Genomic DNA, 20,716 nt, shown 5'->3' on the forward strand with positions numbered 1-20,716 from the left:
ATTATGATTATTCATTCCCAAATCAATTAAATGTTTCATGCTCGAAAATTAGACATAGTGGTAAAGGAGAAAACAACAAAAACGCATTACTAATAGAAATGTCAGTACAAAGACTATTCTGTACCATGTATGGAGAGCAAGAAGAACAACAGGTACCAAGACATTGAATCAAAGTCCATGAAAATGTGGCTTAAAGATATAATAAGTCTTATTTGCTTGGGTACCACTCACCTGATTAAAAAGAACTTCCAAGTTCACCACAAATTGTTACCTGTGTATATAACATCTTAAGCTTCAGAAAAAAGCTATTTGGCATAATGCACATATTGTCAATCAACAATGTGAAACAACCGCCCAACACCTGTTGTAAATTCAATGCAAATATCCTGTACAGGCCACCCACTTGTCTTTGCCAGCTCACTAATAACCTTTTATCATCATTGTCTTTCTTTAAAAGTATTGTGGTCACCACATTCGTTAGTTTTGGATATATAGAAATAAAGGTCAACAAAAAAGTGTAGGTAATACCTTTTTACTGGACTAAATTAATACCTTTTTGACTAGCTTTGGAGTGCTACTTTCCTTTATCAGGATGTTTTAAATGATAGGTCTCAGATGACTAGTAACAGGTTTATTATCAGGTACAAAACTTAGATTGTAAGCCCCCTGGGGATAGGGAAATACCTACAGTACCTGAATGTAAACCGATGTGATATCTCAGATCGAATGTCGGTATATAAAAATAATAAATAAATATTAGAGAGACAGCAGGATTATGACTGGTGAGGAAACCATGTCCTCACTCTCATCAGGTCAATTAAAAACTGCCTTGGATACCAAGTGATATCCTACAAGCAGTCAAGCTTCCATAGCTGGCAGCTAGGCTATCTATATCTTGCAGCACTGACAGGAATAATTGGGCAGAGTAGGAAGACCAGTCCTCTCCTGTTACTGGGAAAAAAAAGTCTGGTAACAGGCTCATTTTGCTTTGACCTGGTAAAGGGGGGTCATAGCCCTCGAAAGCTAGTCAGGGATTTGTTAAGTCCAATAAAAAGGTATTGCTTTCTATGTATCTTTAAAAGAAAAGAGATTAATTTTTGAAGAAAGAGGTTTTCATTTACCTCTTAGATTCTATACTGTATTACTTAAGTTGTAGGTATTTTAATTTAACTTTTCCCTTTAAACTCTAAAGCCATAATAACCTTGATTAGAGTTGGCCTTCATTATGTATTATGGAAATAAATGACCTCGCAAATTCAGTGACTGTGTCTTTACTGCAGGCTAAAACAGGAAGAAAAATTATGCTGAAAGGAAAACTTCTCAGGATACTACAGTATTATTGGCAGGAAAATTTCCAAGTTCCAAGCCAAGTCCTAAATGTTCATTCTTCATGGAGTTTACATATTGTTAAACAATTGTTTATCTGTACATTTATATAACTTTTTTTTTTTTTTTTAACATAGCTGCGAGGAATTCTAGCAAACCAGCTGACTGTCCTTTGCCTTTCTCTCAGCAGAGCGATGAGGCTGAATCACTGCAGGACATCCGTTTATCAGTGCCGCCATCCCCAGAACCTCAGGAAGCTGAACCTGTTTATAAGGTAAATCCAAAGTCATCCTTGAGCGTTACAGAACTGTAGCAGCCAAACTGCTTTCGCTTGTGTTGCTAATGTGTGCAGTCTAGTTTTTTGTACTTTGATTATAGAAACCCTAAAATGGGGTGAGGGAACTTGGTTATTTTACCCAATGGGTGTCCTGAAGAGAAATTTCCCATTTACTTTCTCTTTAAAAATTTCCTATAAAGTGCACAGATAAAAGGACACCTGTACCCTGCACTTAGCTGCAAATGGAAAATTAACCCCCTTACTCCTCTGAATAATTTTCATCTCAACATAGAGGCCTCTTGGAACTCTTATTTTCTTACAGTGTAGGTGATAGTTTGAATGCCAGTTCCATTTTGTCTCTGGGTTTACTGTGGTATGAATGAACAGTTTACTATGTTTATTGTATTGTGTAAGAAACTGAATAAAACAAGATTGGAAAAGGTTCCTCCCTCAAGTACAAATTTCCACAGGTATTCTCTACATGCCTTTTACTCATTCCCATCCTCATCATTCTGCTCTCACATACATCCCTTCTTCCCTCTCTCTCTCTCTCTCTCTATTGTAAATGCTCCTAGCCAATCTTCTCTCACCCACAGCTCCTCATAACTATCCCCCCATCCATTCCCTTGCTTGTGCCCCAGTTGAGCCTCAACACCCCCCCCAAGTCACTCCTCCCAGACAGTCTTCTTCACGCTCCCTCCATTCAGCTCCAGCCAATCATTCTTTAATCCTGCATCAGACTCTCCTCGCAGCATCGCCCCCCCCCCCCCCAGGCCTTTTTTTTATACCACCCCAGCCGCACATCCACCACAGTCACTCTCCACCTCTCTCCAGTCTGTCCTCCTTTCATATACATATTGGATATGTATATACTGTTATAATATTATTTTATTTTATATATATTAGTAAAGCCTATTCTTAACATTTAACATTCAATGTTACTTTCCCTCCTTATATTCCCCCTCTTACCCCCCCCCCCTCAATTGTTCTTTTGTTAATTTGTTATAAATTGTTGATATAACTCTGTTCGATGTAAAACGCCTCCCCAGGCGTCTGTTTGCTTTACAATGTGAACCGATGTGATATCCCTGATGAATGTCGGTCTATAAAAATTTTAAATAAATAAATAAATAAATCCCCCTCAGCCTCTTCTCATATACACACACCTTCCTAAATTGATCCACTCCAACACCTACCGCTCTCACTGCTTCTGATCTGGGTCAGCAGCAGGAGGAGCAGAGTGATGTTGTCTCGAGCCATGTCCTCCTCTGCTGCCCAAATCCTGACTTTGTCTTTAAACTGTACTGCCATGTGATTCAAAGTGCCATCCAGACTCCAGGCTGTAGAGGAGGACAACGTGTCCTAAGGCAGCACCACTCTCCTTTCCTACCAGCCTAGATCAGCAGCAGGTGGGGGGAAGAGTGTACTGCTGGGTCAATTTGGCAGCATGTGCCAGTCCAGGGCTGCTTTTCTCTGCTGCCATCACCACCACCGTTACCTCACAGGCTCTGTTCAGGATGAAAGCTTTGCTGCCTCCTGCAGGGTCTGTCATTGGAGGTAATTTTCAAAAGGGTTTACATGCTTAAAACTGGGTTTTACATGTGTAAATGCCCTTTACTCGTGTAAATGGACTTTTGAAAATTGCTATGATAGTATGTTACATTTATATATGTAACTTCTTTGAAAATTAGCTCCAGTATATGTATAAGTGGCACATTGAGCCTGGCACATGTACAAATAAAAAAAAGGGCATAGACGAACACGTCATCAGGCACATAAAGGGGCTGATTCACATAGATGTGGTACTGTTTTAACATGAAAAATGGGCAGTATTAGTGAATAGGTCCCATTGACATGCAATAAATAATATGCATTTTTTTGTGTTAAAATGGCACCTCACCATCATAATTCAACCAGTGTTCTACAGTACACACACTATAAAGAACATTTGAACACCCCCAGAATTTGGAAATGTCATCCCAGTAGTACTGTTCTTTGGGGTATGATGTTATAGACCATACCTAACTTTATTGAAATTTGTACTGTCTTATGATACCATCTTAAAATGTATGATGATTTTCTTTTATTCATAACATTTGTTGGGAATTTAAAGGTTTATGAAAGAAACTGTAAAAGCAAAACCTCAATGGTGCTGGGTACCACCTAAAGACAGTACATGTTTTGCTTTCATTTTATTTTTTAGATGGCAGTCAAAGTAAAAATGTAATTAGCTTGTTCCAGTGTACACAATTGGAGTCACTTCAAGGAACAGGAATATTAAAGAAGGGCATGAAAATTCAGGGTGCCATTAGAAAGCAATCTTCTCACAGGACAAGCAGGATGTTAGTCCTCACATATGGGTGACATCAGAGGATGGAGCCCAATCACGGAACACTTTTGTCAAAGTTTCCAGAACTTTGACTGGCCCCTACTGGGCATGCCCAGCATGGTACCAACCCTGCAGCCAGCAGGGGTCCCCCTTCAGTCTTCTTTTTTCCACGCAGCAGTAGCCTTGCGGTTAAGGAGCTCTGCAGAGATTCCTGACAGGAATTTTCCTCACGGAATTACTAAAAGTTAATTTGCCCCAAGGGGTCCCTCCTTTAACTTTTTCAAGCCACGATACTCCGGTAAGTTTTTTACCCATTCTCTGTCGATTACTGTCGAGTTTGACCCTCGCGGACTCCCGGCCGTCGACCGTACCGTGGCTCAATTTTTGCCATGGCGACGGGGTTCCGTCGGTGCCCTGACTGTAATCTCACCATGTCCATCACAGACCCCATAAAGTCTGTATAATGTGTCTTGGATGAGAGCACGATGTCTTGACCTGCACCAAATGTGCCCTAATGACACCAAAAGGTCGCAAGGCCAGAATGGAGAAGATGGAACTTCTCTTCCATGCTCAAACCTTGACTCCATCCATTGCATCGAAGTAGTCAGAGCCGGCTCCGTCAACTTCGCGCCAGCATCGACGACTGGCCGGTGACCATCCGGCATCAAGGACCTCTCGGCCTTCAACACCCTCTACTCCCCCTCAGGACAGAGGGGATCGTAGAGACAAACATAGACATCGAAAGTCTCAGACCATCGAGGAAGCAAAATCATCGACCTCGCCATGGTCCGAGTCGTCGAAGAAACCCTGTCCAGAAAAGGCATCGACCTTTTCGGCGACCGGGTCACAGAGGCAACCCTCACCCGACAGGGTATCGGGAGCCGTGACACCACTCGCCCGCCACCCCGCGGTGTTGGGTTCGTAACATTTTCTTATTTTATTTCTTGGCACTACCTGTAGCTTTTAAACAAGTCTGAAGGGGGACCCCTGCTGGCTGCAGGGTTAGTGCCATGCTGGGCATGCCCATTAGGGGCCAGTCAAAGTTCTGGAAACTTTGACAAAAGTGTCCCGTGATTGGGCTCCATCCTGTGATGTCACCCATATGTGAGGACTAACATCCTGCTGTCCTGTGAGAACACCTGTTACAGGTAAGCAACATTTGCTTTCTTCTGGAATAACTGTATGCAATGTAAACAGCCATCTCCACTGTGCTCTTAAAAGAGCAACAACCACTACCACTATCAGTGGAAACAAAGTTTCGGTCATATATGCTGAACACATGGGCGAACTGAATACAGTGCTGCAAATAACAGTGGGGTTGATGTAACAAAACCAACAGTGAAGTCTGCGCCAGTTGTCTGTGCATATATTTTTTTTAGTGTATGCAGCAAAAGTAGGAGCCTTCATTGGATGTAATAAATAATGGGTATGCAAATGAGATGCATGCAAAAGTAAAATGGGCACAAATTCGCGCGGTCAAGGCCCTATGTATTAAACCACACAGAAACCCGTGCTGAAACCCGCATTAATGTGGTGACCCATGACTGATTCCTGGGGCGAAAAGCCTTCCCCTTTCATAAAATAGTGAAGAAGTTAATGGTCCGGGAGTGGGACTGAAGGGTGGGTAGGGCAATGTCTAACCCCCTTCATATTCCGTCTCTGATCGCATGGCAGCTGTACTGGCAGATGCCAGTAAGAGCAGGAAATACAGCAGAGATTTCTTCAGCTGACCTGCAAATACCAAAGTATCCGGAAAAAGTGAAGGTAATGCATGATTATCCCAGAGCCGGGTGGACTCACAACCACGTTGCCAGTGATGGAATAAACCGGCCCTCCAGACACTCACTTTAACTTAACTCCTGCCCTGACCCAGGTGCTAAAACACCCACGTACAAAATCCCGCACTAACCGATGCACGGCTCCCTGCATAGCCCGTGAATAGTTAATTGCTTCTTTTGCATGCCATTTGCATGCACTCTCAGAAAACCAGTTGCGGATTTATGCGCATGTTTTTCACACGCTGACCACGTTATTACGTACATGTGTACGAGTAGAGCTGGAAAAACACGCACCAAGTAATCACAAAATCCTGCTGCAGTTTTAGCGCAGCTTATTACATCGGCCCCAGTATTTGCTGTGGAATAAGTAAGGGATTTATTGCTAATGAAGGAGAATGAGATCTAATGAGCATGCAGAATTCAGGGGTAGAGATAATGTGTGTTACAAGCTAACTTGATTTTGCTGTTCTTAGTTTTATGATAGTTTTGAAAGGATTATTGGGTTATGGAAATGTCCCTGCCATTGTTTATTGGTGATAAATTTTATTATGGAACTATCTAGAGATTTTTAAGGGTAAGTCACAGCTAAGAATAACAAATAGAAGCAAGACTGGGATTTCTCAAACATTCATGGCAAAATGAGGATTTATTTTTTAAGTCATTATGTTGCATTACTTCTGCATTTAACATTGGTCCTGTTTTTGCTTTCTTTTAACTTTCATTTTGCTACCTTAATTTTTTGTCCTGTTGATTTTATTCATGCCATCTTGCACTTTTCCACTTGAACAATTATGAGAGAGTTGGTTTCTTTTTCATTATTGAAAAGCAGCTAGCAGTATGCCCTTTGTGAATTTTTTTTTTTCTGGCTTCATAGATACAGGGTGGCCAATGGGAAAAGTAGCCTGCCTCTGGTACTGGTATTGGAGGCAGGCTACTTTTCTATGGGCCACTCTGTATAAAACTGTACACCAAAATCTTTCATCTCAAAGAAAAAGAAGTCAGTAGATGCCATAAATTTAGTGAACTTAAACCAGGATCAGGCAGGCTGTTTCTACCAACTGTAAACTGTGGAAGCTAGTGCACAAATAAATATTTAAAATGACTAGAGACAAAAGCAATAGCCTCCAGACTATATTTTCTGAAGTTGAAAGCGATTGATTCAGTGATAGTATGAGCTCTTATTTGTCCAGTTTGAAAATCTCAAATAGTGATACTATTCAGATGGTGCCTTACGATACCAAAGGAAAATGTACATGCCTGTTTTCTCTACATATTTGTTCACCTCTTTGTACAGGTGTAAAACTGTATTTTGTTTTGAAAGTAACAATATTGCAGTAGCCGAACCCGGTCGTCTCCTGCCCAGAAAGAGCTATCCTTCAGCACATTTGAGTGTATGAAGAATAATACAGAAAAATAAATTGATATCCTCCACTGTGCTGCTTCTTGTGCTTTTACGATACCATGAGAATTCAGCTTTCTTCTTTGCAGCATTATAGTGATTGTTGAATTGCAATTTATTTATAACATTTTGATGGCAAACTTGAGTCTGGGTTTTCTGTGCTCATCAGTTTTATGGTTCTCCTCGTAACAAGGAGATGAAGTATGCTTTCATTTACCGCCAAAATGTTCTCACAAATAGCACAGTGTAAACAGTAGGGAACATTTTTGTTGAATCTCATCCATTTGATTCAAGACTCAACTCGATCAAGTTATTTCCATTGTTTGTGGGTACATGAATACTCAGCCTCTGCTTTTATTTTACTACCACCGGATAACATGTTCTAGGATGAATTCTCTATGATTCATGCACATTTCCCTAGTAAAACTTCTGAACCTCATGTACCTTTTTTCTGGAAAAATGCTAAATTAGATCATGTTGCAAACTTCTGATTATTTTATTTATTCTCTTATCATAGGCTGATGATCTGCTGAATGAGATCAGGCTGCTTAAAGAAGAAGCAAAGAAGAAGGATGAAAGAATTAAGCAATTAGAACATCAGATTGTAAGTACAGCCAATGCTGTCAAAGTATTAGGAGCTTTCATCTAGCACTTCTAATTATTGTTAGACCTTTTGTGTACAGTTCCCATATACTTATAATTTTCCTTTATCCTTATTGCCTCCTGTGGTGTTGAGCATATTTGAATGAGCTGAGCAACTGGAGTGGGAAGGTATGTTTTAGCTTCTTTCCCTGCAGTTCAGTCCGAATCACAGTCTGGGCCTGCTAGTGCTTGTTTTGCCCAGTTCTAGAGATTGGTGATGGCAAAAGAACAACTTTGCATATTGGGAAAGGGGTAGCGAGATTCATGCCTAGTCTGATAAACGAGGTATTAAAGTTTTCTCCAGGATTTATTTGCCAAGTAGAGGAAGCACTCTGTATGCCCTCCCACCATTACACCCCCACCAGTGATTTACTTTTTTGAGGATGGGGGAAGAGAATGGATGATGGTGGGAAATGGAGAACAGGACAGACCATACAACCCATCCAGTCTTCCCATCTACTTCTCCAGTTCAGCTCCCTTCCTCTCGTTCAGAGTTGCTCTGTGTTCAACCCATGCTGTCTTGAATTCTGATACTTTGTCCCCACCACTTCCATAGGGAAGACTGTTCTATGCAACCACCATTCTTTCTGTAAAAAAAACAAAACAAAACCTTAGTTTATTCCTGCCTTCTTTCCCCCGCATCCCATGACCCTGCAAACAGATCCTCTTTTCTGTTGAAAGTGGCCTGCCTCCTATTCTTTTGAGGTGTTTAAATGGTTTTATATCTTCCCTTTTCTCCAAGGAATACATGTTTACATCTTTGTCTGTCCCCATATACGTCATGAAGATCACTGACCATTTTAGTAACTGCTTTCTGGATTGAAGTTATTCTGTATATAACCTTTTGAAGGTACGCTGTTCAGAACTGTGCATAATATGCCAAATTAAGTCTGACTAGAGACTTCTATAGAGGCATTATCACTGCCTTTTTCCTGCCGGCTTCTCCCTATGGCCCCAAGTATCTTGGCTTTTGCTATCATCTTGTCTATCTGTTTAGCCATCTTAAGATCATCAGATATTCCCACATCTTGCTCCTGTTTTATGCAAAGAAACTTCATTCTCTATACAGTACTTCTCCTTTGGGTTTTGTATTCCAAATGCATAACCCTGTGGAGGGTTTTTTTAAGCATTAAATCTAACCTGGCAAGCTCTAGGCTAGATCCCTCTTCAAATTTTCCACACTTTCCAGGGTGTGTCTGCCCTGTAGCAAATTTTGGATTCATCTACAAAAAGGCAAACTTTCACAATAGCCCTTCCACAGTATTGCTTACATTACAATAGTGCGTGCATTTTTTTCCCCATATCCTCCACCCCACTCCCATGTAGACCACTTCCTATCTTCCTCTGTACCCATGTCACCCAGGTGCAGTCCTCTCCTTCAATTCTCCATTGTCTCTTATCCTCTCTCCCCCCTCCCCCACATTGTCTGCAGTTTTTTTCCAGGCTGGATCAGGTAAAAAAACACTACATGTCTGAACAGGGCCAAATATACAATTATCTGCAACTGCCAAGGCAATAGATCGGTACCAAAGATACTGCTGCTTCACCTGCCAAAAAAAATCCATTTGCCCCAAGAAAGTGGGCAAGTAGATTTTTAAAACCCTGGTAATAAAGATAATATATTACACAATTCAAAGTGGAAACTGCTTTAATCAACTATATAAAGAGTTTAAGTTTTCTTTATCAGACTAGTCAGGTCTTAAGTTTACATAGGTTTCTTTGCAGCATTATACGGTAATTATGTGATTACACGAGTATAAAAAAATATACATTACTGATGACTTGGGCCACCTGCCATATGGGATTAGAGAGTAAAAATAGATTTATTGGAGAGAAAACTAGATGAGAGAAAATATGATTAGACACCTTTTATTAACTTTGGTAATGTGAAAGTGGGATCTAGTGACGCATTAAGAAAGGTGGAAGGCAAAACGATTACCAGCATGGTTAAAAGGTGAGGTGAAAGAGGCTATTTTAGCCTTCAAAAAATGGAAGAAGGAGCCATCTGAAGAAAATAGGAAAAAGCATAAGCACTGTCAAATTAAGTGTAAAACATTGATAAGGCACGCTAAGAGAGAATTTGAAATGAAGTTAGCAGTAAAGGCAAAAACTCATAATAATATATTTTTGAAGCAAGAAACCTGTGAGGGGAGTTGGTTGGACTGTTAGATGACCGAGGGGTTAAATGGGCTCTTGGGGAAGATAAAGCCATTGCAGAAAGACTAAATTAATTCTTTGATTCTGTGTTTACTAATGAGGATGTTGGGGAAATACCAGCTCTGGAGATGGATTTCAAGGGGGATGAGTCAGGTGAACTGAAACAAATCACTGTGAACCTGGAAGATGTAGTAGGCCAGATTGACAAACTAAAGAGTAGCAAATCACTTGGACTAGATGGTATGAACACCACGGTTCTGAAAGAACTCAAAAATGAAATTTCAGATCTATTAGTTAAAATTTGTAGCCTGTCATTAAAATCATCCATTGTACATGAAGACTGGAGGGTGGCCATTGTAACCTCGATATTTCAAAAGGGCTCCAGAGGCAATTTGGGAAACTATAGACTAGTGAGATTGATTTACTGCCAGGAAAAATAGTGGAAACTGTTCTAAAGATCAAAATGACAGAGCGTACAAAGACATGGTTTAATGAAATACAGTCAGCATGGATTTACCCAAGGCAAGTCTTGCCTCACGAATCTGCTTCATTTTTTGAAGGGGTTAATAAACACGTGGATAAAAGTGATCTGGTAGATGTAGTGAATTTGGAGTTTCAGAAGGTGTTTGACAAAGACCCTCCTGAGAGGCTTCTAAGAAAATTAAAAAGTCATGGGATAGGAGATGATATCCTTTCATGGATTACAAACTGGTTAAAAGACAGGAAATAGTACGATTAAATGGTCAATTTTCTCAGTGGGAAAGGGTAAATAGTGGAGTGACTCGGATCTGTACTTGGACTGGTGCTTTTTAATATATTTATAAATGATCTGGAAAGGAATATGACGAGTGAGGTAATCAAATTTGCAGATACAAAATTATTCAGAGTAGTTAAATCACAAGTGGATTGTGATAAATTGCAGGAGAACCTTGAGAGACTGGAAGATCGGGCACCCAAATGGCAGATGAAATTTAATGTGGATAAGTGCAAGGTGATGCATATAGGGAAAAATAATCCATGCTGTATTTACACGATGTTAGGAACTACCACCCAGGAAAAAGATCAAGGTGTCATAGTGAATAATACATTGAAATTGCCGGCTCAGTGTCCTGCAGCAGTCAAAAAAGCAAAGAGAATATTGGGGATTATTAGGAAGAGAATGGTGAATCAAAACGGAAAATGTCATAATGCCTCTATATCGCTCCATGTTGAGACCGCACCTTGAGTACTGTGTACAATTTTGGCTGCTGTATCTCAAAAAAGATATAGTTGCAATGGAGAAGGTACAGAGACGGGCGATCAAAATGATAAAGTGGATGGAAAAGCTAAAGAGGTTAGGGCTGTTCAGCTTGGAGAAGAGATGGCTGAGGGGGGATATGATAGAGGTCTTTAAAATCATGAGCGGTCTAGAACGGGTAAATGAGAATCGGTTATTTATTCTTTCAGATAATAGAAGGGTTAGGGGATACTCCATGAAGTTAGCAAGTAGCACAATTAAAACAAATCAGAGAAAATTCTTTTTCACTCAAATAACAATTAAGCTCTGGAATTTGTTGCCAGAGGATGTGGTTAGTGCAGTTAGTGAAGCTGGGTTTAAAAAAGTTTTGGATATGTTATTGGAGGAGAAGTCCATTAACTGCTATTAAGCAAGTTGATGTAGAGAATAGCCACTGCTATTACTGGCAACAGTATCACGGGATCTTGGATACTTGACAGGTACTTGTATCCTGGATTGGCCACCGTTGGAAACAGGATGCTGGGCTTGTTGGACCCTTGGTCTGACCCAGTATGGCAATTTCTTATGATCTTAAAATAAAAGGTGTGCTAAGATCAGTTGAAAATACCATTGAAGCATCTTGATTGTATTGCTGGTCTATAAACATTGAGGCTAATATAAAAAAAAACCCCATAAGATTCTAATTTTAGAATGTTAAATTAGGTTCTTTATTTAAGAACCTATTTCTGCAGAACTTAGGGTCTTAAGTTTTCAGCTGAAAATTCACATAAATTTAGGAGCCAAAAACTTAGTAATCCACTTTTAAGATCCTAAATTTATGGACCTAGTGAAATTAGGATCCTAAATTTAGGCACTCAGTACTGGTAAATTTTCAGAATTGCCAATTTAGGAACCTAATTCCAAAACATTGGAGCCTAAATACTTTGAAAATTGATCCAATGGTACATTATATTGAACATGCTATAAATAATTTGGTATAATAGATTTATGAGGAAGAGGGAAAAATTTAGCATATTAAAAAGACTTGTGATCAGGAAGCTTCCTACAGAATACATGAACTTTAGATAGACCGTGAAGATGTGGTCATTTAAGTTAGGATGTTTTGAGTATCTATTACTGTATAATTTTGTGTGGATATTTACTACTGTGATGTTTTTAATTTTATCCCATTTTAATAGATTTATGGGATATTTAGAACATAAGAACATGCCATACTAGGTCAGACCAAGGGTCCATCAAGCCCAGTATCCTGTTTCCAACAGTGGTCAGTCCAGTCCATAAGAACCTGGCAAGTACCCAAAAACTAAGTCTATTCCATGTTACTGTTGCTAGTAATAGCAATGACTATTTTCTAAGTCAACTTAATTAATAGCAGGTAATGGACTTCTCCTCCAAGAACTTATCCAATCCTTTTTTAAACACAGCTATACTAACTGCACTAACCACATCCTCTGGCAACAAATTCCAGATTTTAATTATGCGTTGAGTGAAAAAGAACTTTCCCTGATTAGTTTTAAATGTGCCACATGCTAACTTCATGGAGTGCCCCCTAGTTTTTCTATTATCGGAAAGAGTAAATAACCGATTCACATCTACCCGTTCTAGACCTCTCATGATTTTGAACACCTCTATCATATCCCCCCTCAGCCGTCTCTTCTCCAAGCTGAAAAGTCCTAACCTCTGCTTTTCGAGTGGGGACGATACTTGATCGCTATATCCACAAAACGTTTATGCATTACCCACAGACCACCAGACTATCAGAGAAATTGTGAATTAATGTTATGAGAGCACACTCATATACATTAAAGACGAACTACACACAGCTCCTGAGGCAGCATCTACGTGGGGCGAAACTCGGCCTGAGTCGGGCACTTTTAAACATCACGTCTCCATTGAAATAAAGCTCATTTTGGGACTACCTTTGGGCATCTAATCTATTCTGTTATCCTCACCATGGAGCGATACAGAGGCATTATGACATTTTCCATTTTATTCACCATTCCCTTTCTAATAATTCCCAACATTCTATTTGCTTTTTTGACTGCCGCAGCACACTGAACTGATGATTTCAATGTGTTGTCCACTATGACCCCTAGATCTCTTTCTTGGGTGGTAGCTCCTAATATGGAACCCAACATTGTGTAACTACAGCAAGGGTTATTTTTCCCTATATGCATCACCTTGCACTTATCCACATTAAATTTCATTTTCCATTTCGATGCCCAATTTTCCAGTCTCACAAGATCTTCCTGCAATTTATCACAATCTGCTTGTGATTTATTTACTCTGAACAATTTTGTATCATCTGCAAATTTGATTACTTCACTCGTCTTATTTCTTTCCAGATCATTTATAAATATATTGAAAAGTAAGGTCCCAATACAGATCCCTGAGGCACTCCACTGCCCACTCCCTTCCACTGAGAAAATTGTCTATTTAATCCTATTCTGTTTCCTGTCTTTTAGCCAGTTTGTAATCCACGAAAGGACATCGCCACCTATCCCATGACTTTTTACTTTTTCCTAGAAGCCTCTCATGAGGAACCTTGTCAAACACCTTCTGAAAATCCAAGTACACTACATCTACTGGTTCACCTTTATCCACATGTTTATTAACTCCTTCAAAAAAGTGAAGCAGATTTGTGAGGCAAGACTTCCCTTTGGCAAATCCATGCTGACTGTGTTCCATTAAACCATGTCTTTGTATATGTTCTGTGATTTTGATGTTTAGAACACTTTCCACTATTTTTCCTGGCATGAAATCAGGCTAACTGGTCTGTAGTTTCCCGGATCGTCCCTGGAGTCCTTTTTAAATATTGGGGTTACATTAGCTATCCTCCAGTCTTCAGGTACAATGGATGATTTTAATGATAGGTTACAAATTTTTACCTTCTATTGTCTGAGATGTGGATTTTTAGTATTATGTATGTTTTTATTGTTTAAATAGTTTATTTTATTGATATTTATTCTTGTTCAGCACTGAGAATCTCCTTGGAAGAATGATTCATAAATTGAAGCGGTACAATAAAAATAAAAAAAATAAAATATCACTAATTTGTTTTTCATATTTTTTTTCTTAAAACAAATCTTACTGCCTACATTTCATACATTTTAAAGAGAGAGTAACCTCATTAGAATTCTCCCTCTGACCACTCAGGATCCCCTGATGCTGCCTTCCTAGCTATAATAAAATTTGCAGAATTGATTTCCCATCTTCAGAGGCTGAAACAAAAGCTTTGAAGGTTTGTTCTTGAAAATATCAGCTGCCATGAAATAAAAGCTCCTGGTGATACCAGCTTTCTCTGTCACATCTGAGAGTAAACTTGGGGTTCTTTGCTACTATTAAGTGTGATGGATAAAGTGGAGTGGTAGATATAGGTAACAGTATCATGCCAGTAGTTTTGATCTAAGATACATTCTCCCCCCGCCCCCCCCCCTCCACACACACAAGGTTTGAGTAGGGTGGGTGATAGGAGTACATGGTGAGTGTATTGGTTTCCTTACTAGTTCACACCCCCTTTCCCCATACAGCCCTCTTTCTCCTCCCTCCCTCCTCCACCACTCTCTCTCTCTTTCCCTCTGCCTCCTCCTCCCTCTTTCAGCAGTGCTCTCTATAATCCCAGTCTGATGAGGGCTGAAATAATGATCTTCTTATTTGAGGTGTTGGCTGTTTTCAGCCTCTGTGGCTATGTCAGAAGCATTGGGTTCTCTGACGTCAAGCAGGATAGCAGTCCTCAAACATGGGTGACGATGTCGGATGGCAGGGAAAACTTAGTTTCTAGAAGTTTGAGTCTCTCTGTACATGCCCAGTATACACTAGAACATGCATCCTCGCAGGAACTGTCTCCTTTTTTTCTGCAGAGCCTTGTAGGTCATGGCATTGAATATTTTTCTCTCAAACTTCTTTGAAGTTTTCTTTTTTCATGTTTTTCACATGTTAAAAATTTTCATTGTAGTATCGACACAGTCCTCCCGGTTCTCCCCTTAGTGTCTTTAGCCAGGTAAGTTTTCTTTCACTGTCGCTACCACTGGGCAGTGGTGCTTTCAGTGCTCACCAACCTTCATAGGCCACCACTGCTGAGTTCAATTTTGTGTCCCTTTTGTTTTGGGTCAGCATGTCCATGTCCTGGTTTAAGCCATTCTCCTAAGACAAGCAGGATGGGAGTCCTCATGTAGGTGACATCATCCAGTGGAGCCCGGCACAGAAAACTTTTGTCAAAGTTTCTAGAAGCTTTGACCATCAGACTGAGCATACCCAGCCTGCCACTATCCAAACATCCACACAAAGTCCCCCTTCAGTTTCTTCTTTTCACAGTGCAGTTGCCTCGTGATCGTGGATCTCTTTAATTTTCTTGTTTTCTTGATCAAGTTTCACGTTCTTGTCGTCTTTCCTTATTGGGTCCTGCTTCGCGGTCTGTATTTCCCCAGTCTGGTAGATTTTCTATTACCCATTTTTCCCAACTTTGTGGTTGATTCCCGACTTTCGCCTTGTGGTGACTGCCGGTCACCGCACACTGGGTGTTTTTATGGCGTCAACAGGTTTTCGTCGGTGTCCACAGTGCCTGTGGACCATGTCCATCACAGATCCACATGAGGTTTGCATCTTCTGCCTCGGGGCCTCACATGACGTCCCTGGGTGCCATATGTGTGATCAGATGACTGCCAAAGTGAGTCGGGTGCACTTGGATAAGATGGAGAAACTTTTCGGCACACCTTCTGCTCCTGCATCAGTTCGATCGACGCCAAGAGGTCTTGGGGAACCTTCGGATACATGTCCTCTGGCTATTCCTCTCGCTTGTACCTCTAAGGATAGAGTTGATGGTAACAGATCATTGATGGGATCTTCTGCTTCCTTGGCACCAGGGAAAGACTGGGTAGAGTGCCAGAGAAATGCCGCAAGCACCACACTGTTCACCATCGACGCATGGCACCAGTTGCGGCGCGGCATCGGTGCCTGCCGAGCCACATTCGAAGCGACAGTGGCCATCAGAGGCCCCATACTTCGATGCCCCTGGTAATCCTTTGCATTCCCCACCGACACCATTGCTGGGTACTGTGCTCCCTTGGAGATCAGAGGAAGAGCCGGTAGCGCCACGTTCCCCCTCCATCAGTCCTGATCACTCTGGACTTTCAGGAGGAGCTGGACCACAGGGCACAGTCCGCAGTGCTCAAAGCATTCTAGAGCGTTGAGCTGCAGGTGCCAAGACCTCCGCCCTTAATGCTAGCACCCCTGCTGGAGTGTCTGGTCATACTCCTGGACGCCCTTCCGATGCAACCGGTGCTGTAGGGGCCCTCTGTTACCCAGCAGCCACTGATGCCCCCCACTGGAGCGATCTCGATTCTCGGGTCCTCCGAGGAAGATAAGGCCAGTACCATGTTTCCCAGACCACGGTTCCTCGAGCTGTGCCGGGTCTCTCCAGCCTACCGCGGCCTCCTATCCCCTTGATACCAGGGGAACAGTCAGTGCCTGCGGCCCCCTCTAGGCCTCCGAAGCCATTGGAGCCCAGGGTTGATACCCCTCACAGACCTTGCCCTCTGCATGCTGGTCCCAGTGAGGAGGAGGAGCCTTACGACTCTTGGGGTGATGACTGCATAGACTCGTCCTCGGATTATTCGGACGACCCCCTCTTGGAACCTTCTCCGGTGGAGCGGCACCTATGGCCCCCTGAGGATTTGTCCATTGTGGGATTTGTAAGTCATTCCCTTTCAGCTCCTTACAGAGAAGGATGTGCGACATAAGATGCTGGAAGTCCTCCAGTTCGACGCTCCTAAGGAGATCGTGGCAGTTCCTATCCAAGATATCTTTTAAGGGCCTCCTCCTCCACATGTGTAAGCACCCCATTTCTTTCTCCCCCGTCAATAGAAAGGCTGATGCCACCTAATTGGTCCAGCAGGCCATGGGGTTTGAGAAGCAGCACCTCCCCCACCAGTCGGTGGTCAAGGAGTCTGCCTCAAGTAAGGCCCAATGCTCCCACACCCATGCCTCTGCTCTTCCGGGTCGTGAGCACAGGGAACTCAATGCCCTGGGCAGGAAAGCTTCCAGGGTGCCATGCTGGTGGCCCACATCACCGTCTACCAGTTTTTCATGACCCAATATAACTGCAGTCTCTGGAAAAGGGTCCAGGACTTTGCTGAGGGCCTGCCTCAACAGCAGCAAAATGCCCTCTCGGCCATTGCCGTGCTGGGTCTCGAAGTGGGAAAACATAAGGTGCGTTCCACCTATGATGTTTTCGAGACAGCGGCCCAGGTAGCAGCAGTGAGCATTGGTACCAAGAAAATGGCATGGGTCTGGGCCTCTGACCTCCGGCCAGAGGTTCAGGATCGGCTGGCCGACCTCCCCTGCACAGGTAAAAACCTCTTTGGGGGCAAGATCCTGGATGCGGTAGTGCAATTGAAGGACCATCATGATACCCTTCAGCAGCTATCCGCTAGTGCCTCTGAAGGCCCGTCCTCGGCCAGGAAATCCTTCAGGCCGGGTTCCTGGAAGCCCTTTTACAGGCAGAGGCAATATCCTCCAGCCTCCTGGGCTTGAAACACCGCTCATCAGTTCCAGGGGCCATACTTGTCAACAGCGAGTACCCAGACCCCAACCAGCACCCCAGCCAGCCCCGGCCACGGGCTTTTGACTGGCAGTGAGTGAGCGCAGGTCAGTTGACCATACCCCTGACGCCGGATCCCCCAGTTATAGGCAGGCTCTTGGGCTTCACCCATCGCTGGGAGATCATTTCATTTATTTATTTATTTACATCTTTTTACTATACCGACTTTCAAGACGAAGATTCTTATCACACCGGTTTACATCAAACCAAAATTGGAAAAGTTACAAATAACAAGTATCTTCAATCAAATCAATTAAAATGTAAACATAGATGAGAGAATAAAGTATAACAGGACATAACGTATAACAAGGGCTGATCAAAAAACAGTGTAGAAGAAAAACCTCATGTGAGGAAAAAACTAGATTAAAGACTATATCCGAACATAGTACTGTTCTTGAATAGAGACAGGGTAAAAAGGGGGTACTGGGGGGAGGGAGAGGCCGGGGGGGGGGGTCAGGAAGGGAGAGAAAATTTGACGTAGTAACAGCAAGAATTGCACGTTAACTGCATCAGGAGTCCTTGTTAGTGTTAAGGAAAGACTTGTCTGAATAACCAGGTCTTCAATTTCTTTCCAAAGGTGAGCGCGCATTGTTCCTGGCGAAGCTCTGGGGGTAAAGCGTTCCAGTGCATAGGTCCAGCGGTAGGGAAGGCGCATTTTCTCAGTGAGGGGTGGAGCGTAGCTTTGGCGGAGGGGGTGAGCAGGGACGTTTTGTAGGCAGTTCTAATCGGTCTGGAGGTGGTGTGAATTTGGAATGGTATGTTTAGCTGTAGGGAGGACTGATTGTGGATAGTTTTGTGTATGGTGGTGAGGGACTTAGAGGATTCTGAAATTATTGGGAAGCCAATGTAGATTCTTGAGGATGGGTGTGATATGTTCTCTTCGATTTAGAATTGGTTAGTATCCTTGCGGCGGCGTTCTGGAGCATCTGTAAAGGTTTGGTGGAGGTTGCTGGGAGGCCAAGTAGTAAAGAGTTACAATAGTCTATTTTTGAGAAGAGTGGCTTGAAGAACTGTGCGGAAATCGTGAAAGTGCAGGAGAGGTCTGAGCTTTTTTAGTGTGTGTAGCTTATGGAAGCATTCTTTTGTTGTATTATTGATTAATTTTTTTAAAGTCCAGCCGGTTATCTATAGTGGCTCCAAGATCTCTCACATGTGATGTGGTGGCTGTAGAGAAGTTGTTGATGGAGGAGTTGATGTTGGTAGAGATGAGGAGAAGTTCTGTTTTTGTAGTGTTGAGGACTAGGTTGAGGCTAGTTAAGAGGTGGTTGATTGAATTGAGGCAGCTTTTCCAAAAGTTAAAGGTTTTGGTGATGGATTCTGTTATGGGGATCAGGATCTGTACATCATCGGCATAGATATAGTGAGTTAATTTTAAAATTTCAAGGAGTTGGCAGAGGGGGAGAAGATAAATGTTAGAGAGTGGGAGAGAGTGATGAACCTTGAGGTACTCCATGTGTGGAGCTTATGGGGTGTGAGTCTTTGTTGTTTATTCTGACCCTAAAGTTTCTGTTGCTGAGGAATGATTTGAACCAGCTAAGGGCATAGCCTGAGATGCCAGTGTCAGCTAAGCGATTAATGAGAATGGAGTGATTTACCGTGTCAAACGCCGCTGAGATGTCCAGTAAGGCTAGTAGGTAGCATTGCCCTTTGTCAAGACCCATGATGATGTTGTCAGTGAGGGAGATAAGGAGGGATTCTGTGTGATTTACGGAATCTGAACTGAGCAGGGAACAGGATCTTGTGAGTGTCTAGATAGTCAGAGAGTTGGGTGTTGACTAGTTTCTCCATAAGTTTGGCAATGTCCATAAGTTTTGGGTTTTTTTTTAACCCATCAGTCCAAAAAAAATTTTGGACTGATGGGTCCTCACTATCGTCCATCAGGGGTACCGTCTGAACTTCAGCCAGCTCCCAGAGACCTCTCCCCCATGTCTCTCATGAGGTTCATCTGCCCACCAGGTCATACTCCAGATGGATCTCGCTGCCCTCCTCTTAGCGGGCACAATAGAACCGGTCCCTCGTCATCAGTAGGGCCAAGGGTTCTATTTGAGGTATTTCCTCATTCTGAAGAGGAATGGCGGATTGCGCCCCATTCTTGACCGCAGGGTGTTGAACAAGTTTCTCGTTAGAGAAAAGTTCAAGATGGTCTCTCTGAACATGCTGATCCCACTCCTCCAGAGAGGAGACTGGCTTTGCTCCCTCTATCTTAAGGAGGCTTACGCACACATTGCAATTTTCTCCAGCCACTGGAAGTACCTCTGCTTCATGGTGGGGAAAGCACATTACCAGTACAAAGTGCTGCCCTTCGGGCTGGCATTGGCCCCTCTGCGTTCACCAAATGCTTAGAGGTGGTGGCCACCTACCTCAGGCATTGCTCGGTGCACATATACCCTTACCTGGATGACTGGCTGGTCAAGAGTGACTCCCGCTCTGGCAGGGTGGTTTGTTATAAGCTTCCCCAAGTTTTATCTCTGCTCGTCTCCTCAGCTGGACTTCATAGGCGCCAGGCTGGACACGGTGTATGCAAAAGCTTTTTTTCCCCGAGACCGGGCGATCGTCCTTGCCTCGCTGTCTACCCTTGTCTGGAACAGCCGGAGGGTGCCAGCTTGCCGCCTTCTCCACCTGCTAGGCTACATGGCGGCCTCTGTTCATATGATCCCTCTGGCTCACCTCTGCATGAGGCAAGCCCAATGGACCCTAAGGTCCCAGTGGCAGCAGGCTTCCCAGGATCTCGAGGCACCCGTCTCAGTCACGGACCCTCTCATAGTGTGTCTATCCTGAGGGGAAGATCTTTCCAATCTAGAAAGAGGACTTCCCTTCCAACCTTCTCTGCCTCAGGTGATTCTCACCACCGATGCTTCTCAAGGCTGGGGGAGCCCATGTGAACGGGATCCTCACACAAGGACTCTGGACTGCCTTCGAAGCCCGCTCTCAGATAAACTTCCTGGAGCTGCGAGCAATTCAGTACACTCTGGG

At 42.8% G+C, this 20,716-nt stretch overlaps 1 protein-coding gene across 9 annotated transcripts in view; it reads left to right on the forward strand.

Moving 5' to 3' along the window:
* The window catches only part of CCSER2 (coiled-coil serine rich protein 2), a 547,725-nt gene that overhangs the window by 395,558 nt on the left and 131,451 nt on the right, over positions 1–20,716 (forward strand). For 7 of the 9 annotated variants that reach the window (XM_029609300.1, XM_029609303.1, XM_029609306.1 and 4 more), the window contains 2 exons: positions 1,514–1,600; positions 7,627–7,713. In XM_029609300.1, the coding sequence (XP_029465160.1) occupies positions 1,514–1,600; positions 7,627–7,713 (174 nt within the window). The remainder of the gene's footprint in view (positions 1–1,513; positions 1,601–7,626; positions 7,714–20,716) is intronic. The other 2 variants (XM_029609304.1, XM_029609307.1) reach the window with 1 other exon arrangement.

This window comes from Rhinatrema bivittatum, chromosome 7 (genome assembly GCF_901001135.1).
Source record: "Rhinatrema bivittatum chromosome 7, aRhiBiv1.1, whole genome shotgun sequence".
In the NCBI taxonomy this organism is placed as follows: domain Eukaryota; kingdom Metazoa; phylum Chordata; class Amphibia; order Gymnophiona; family Rhinatrematidae; genus Rhinatrema; species Rhinatrema bivittatum.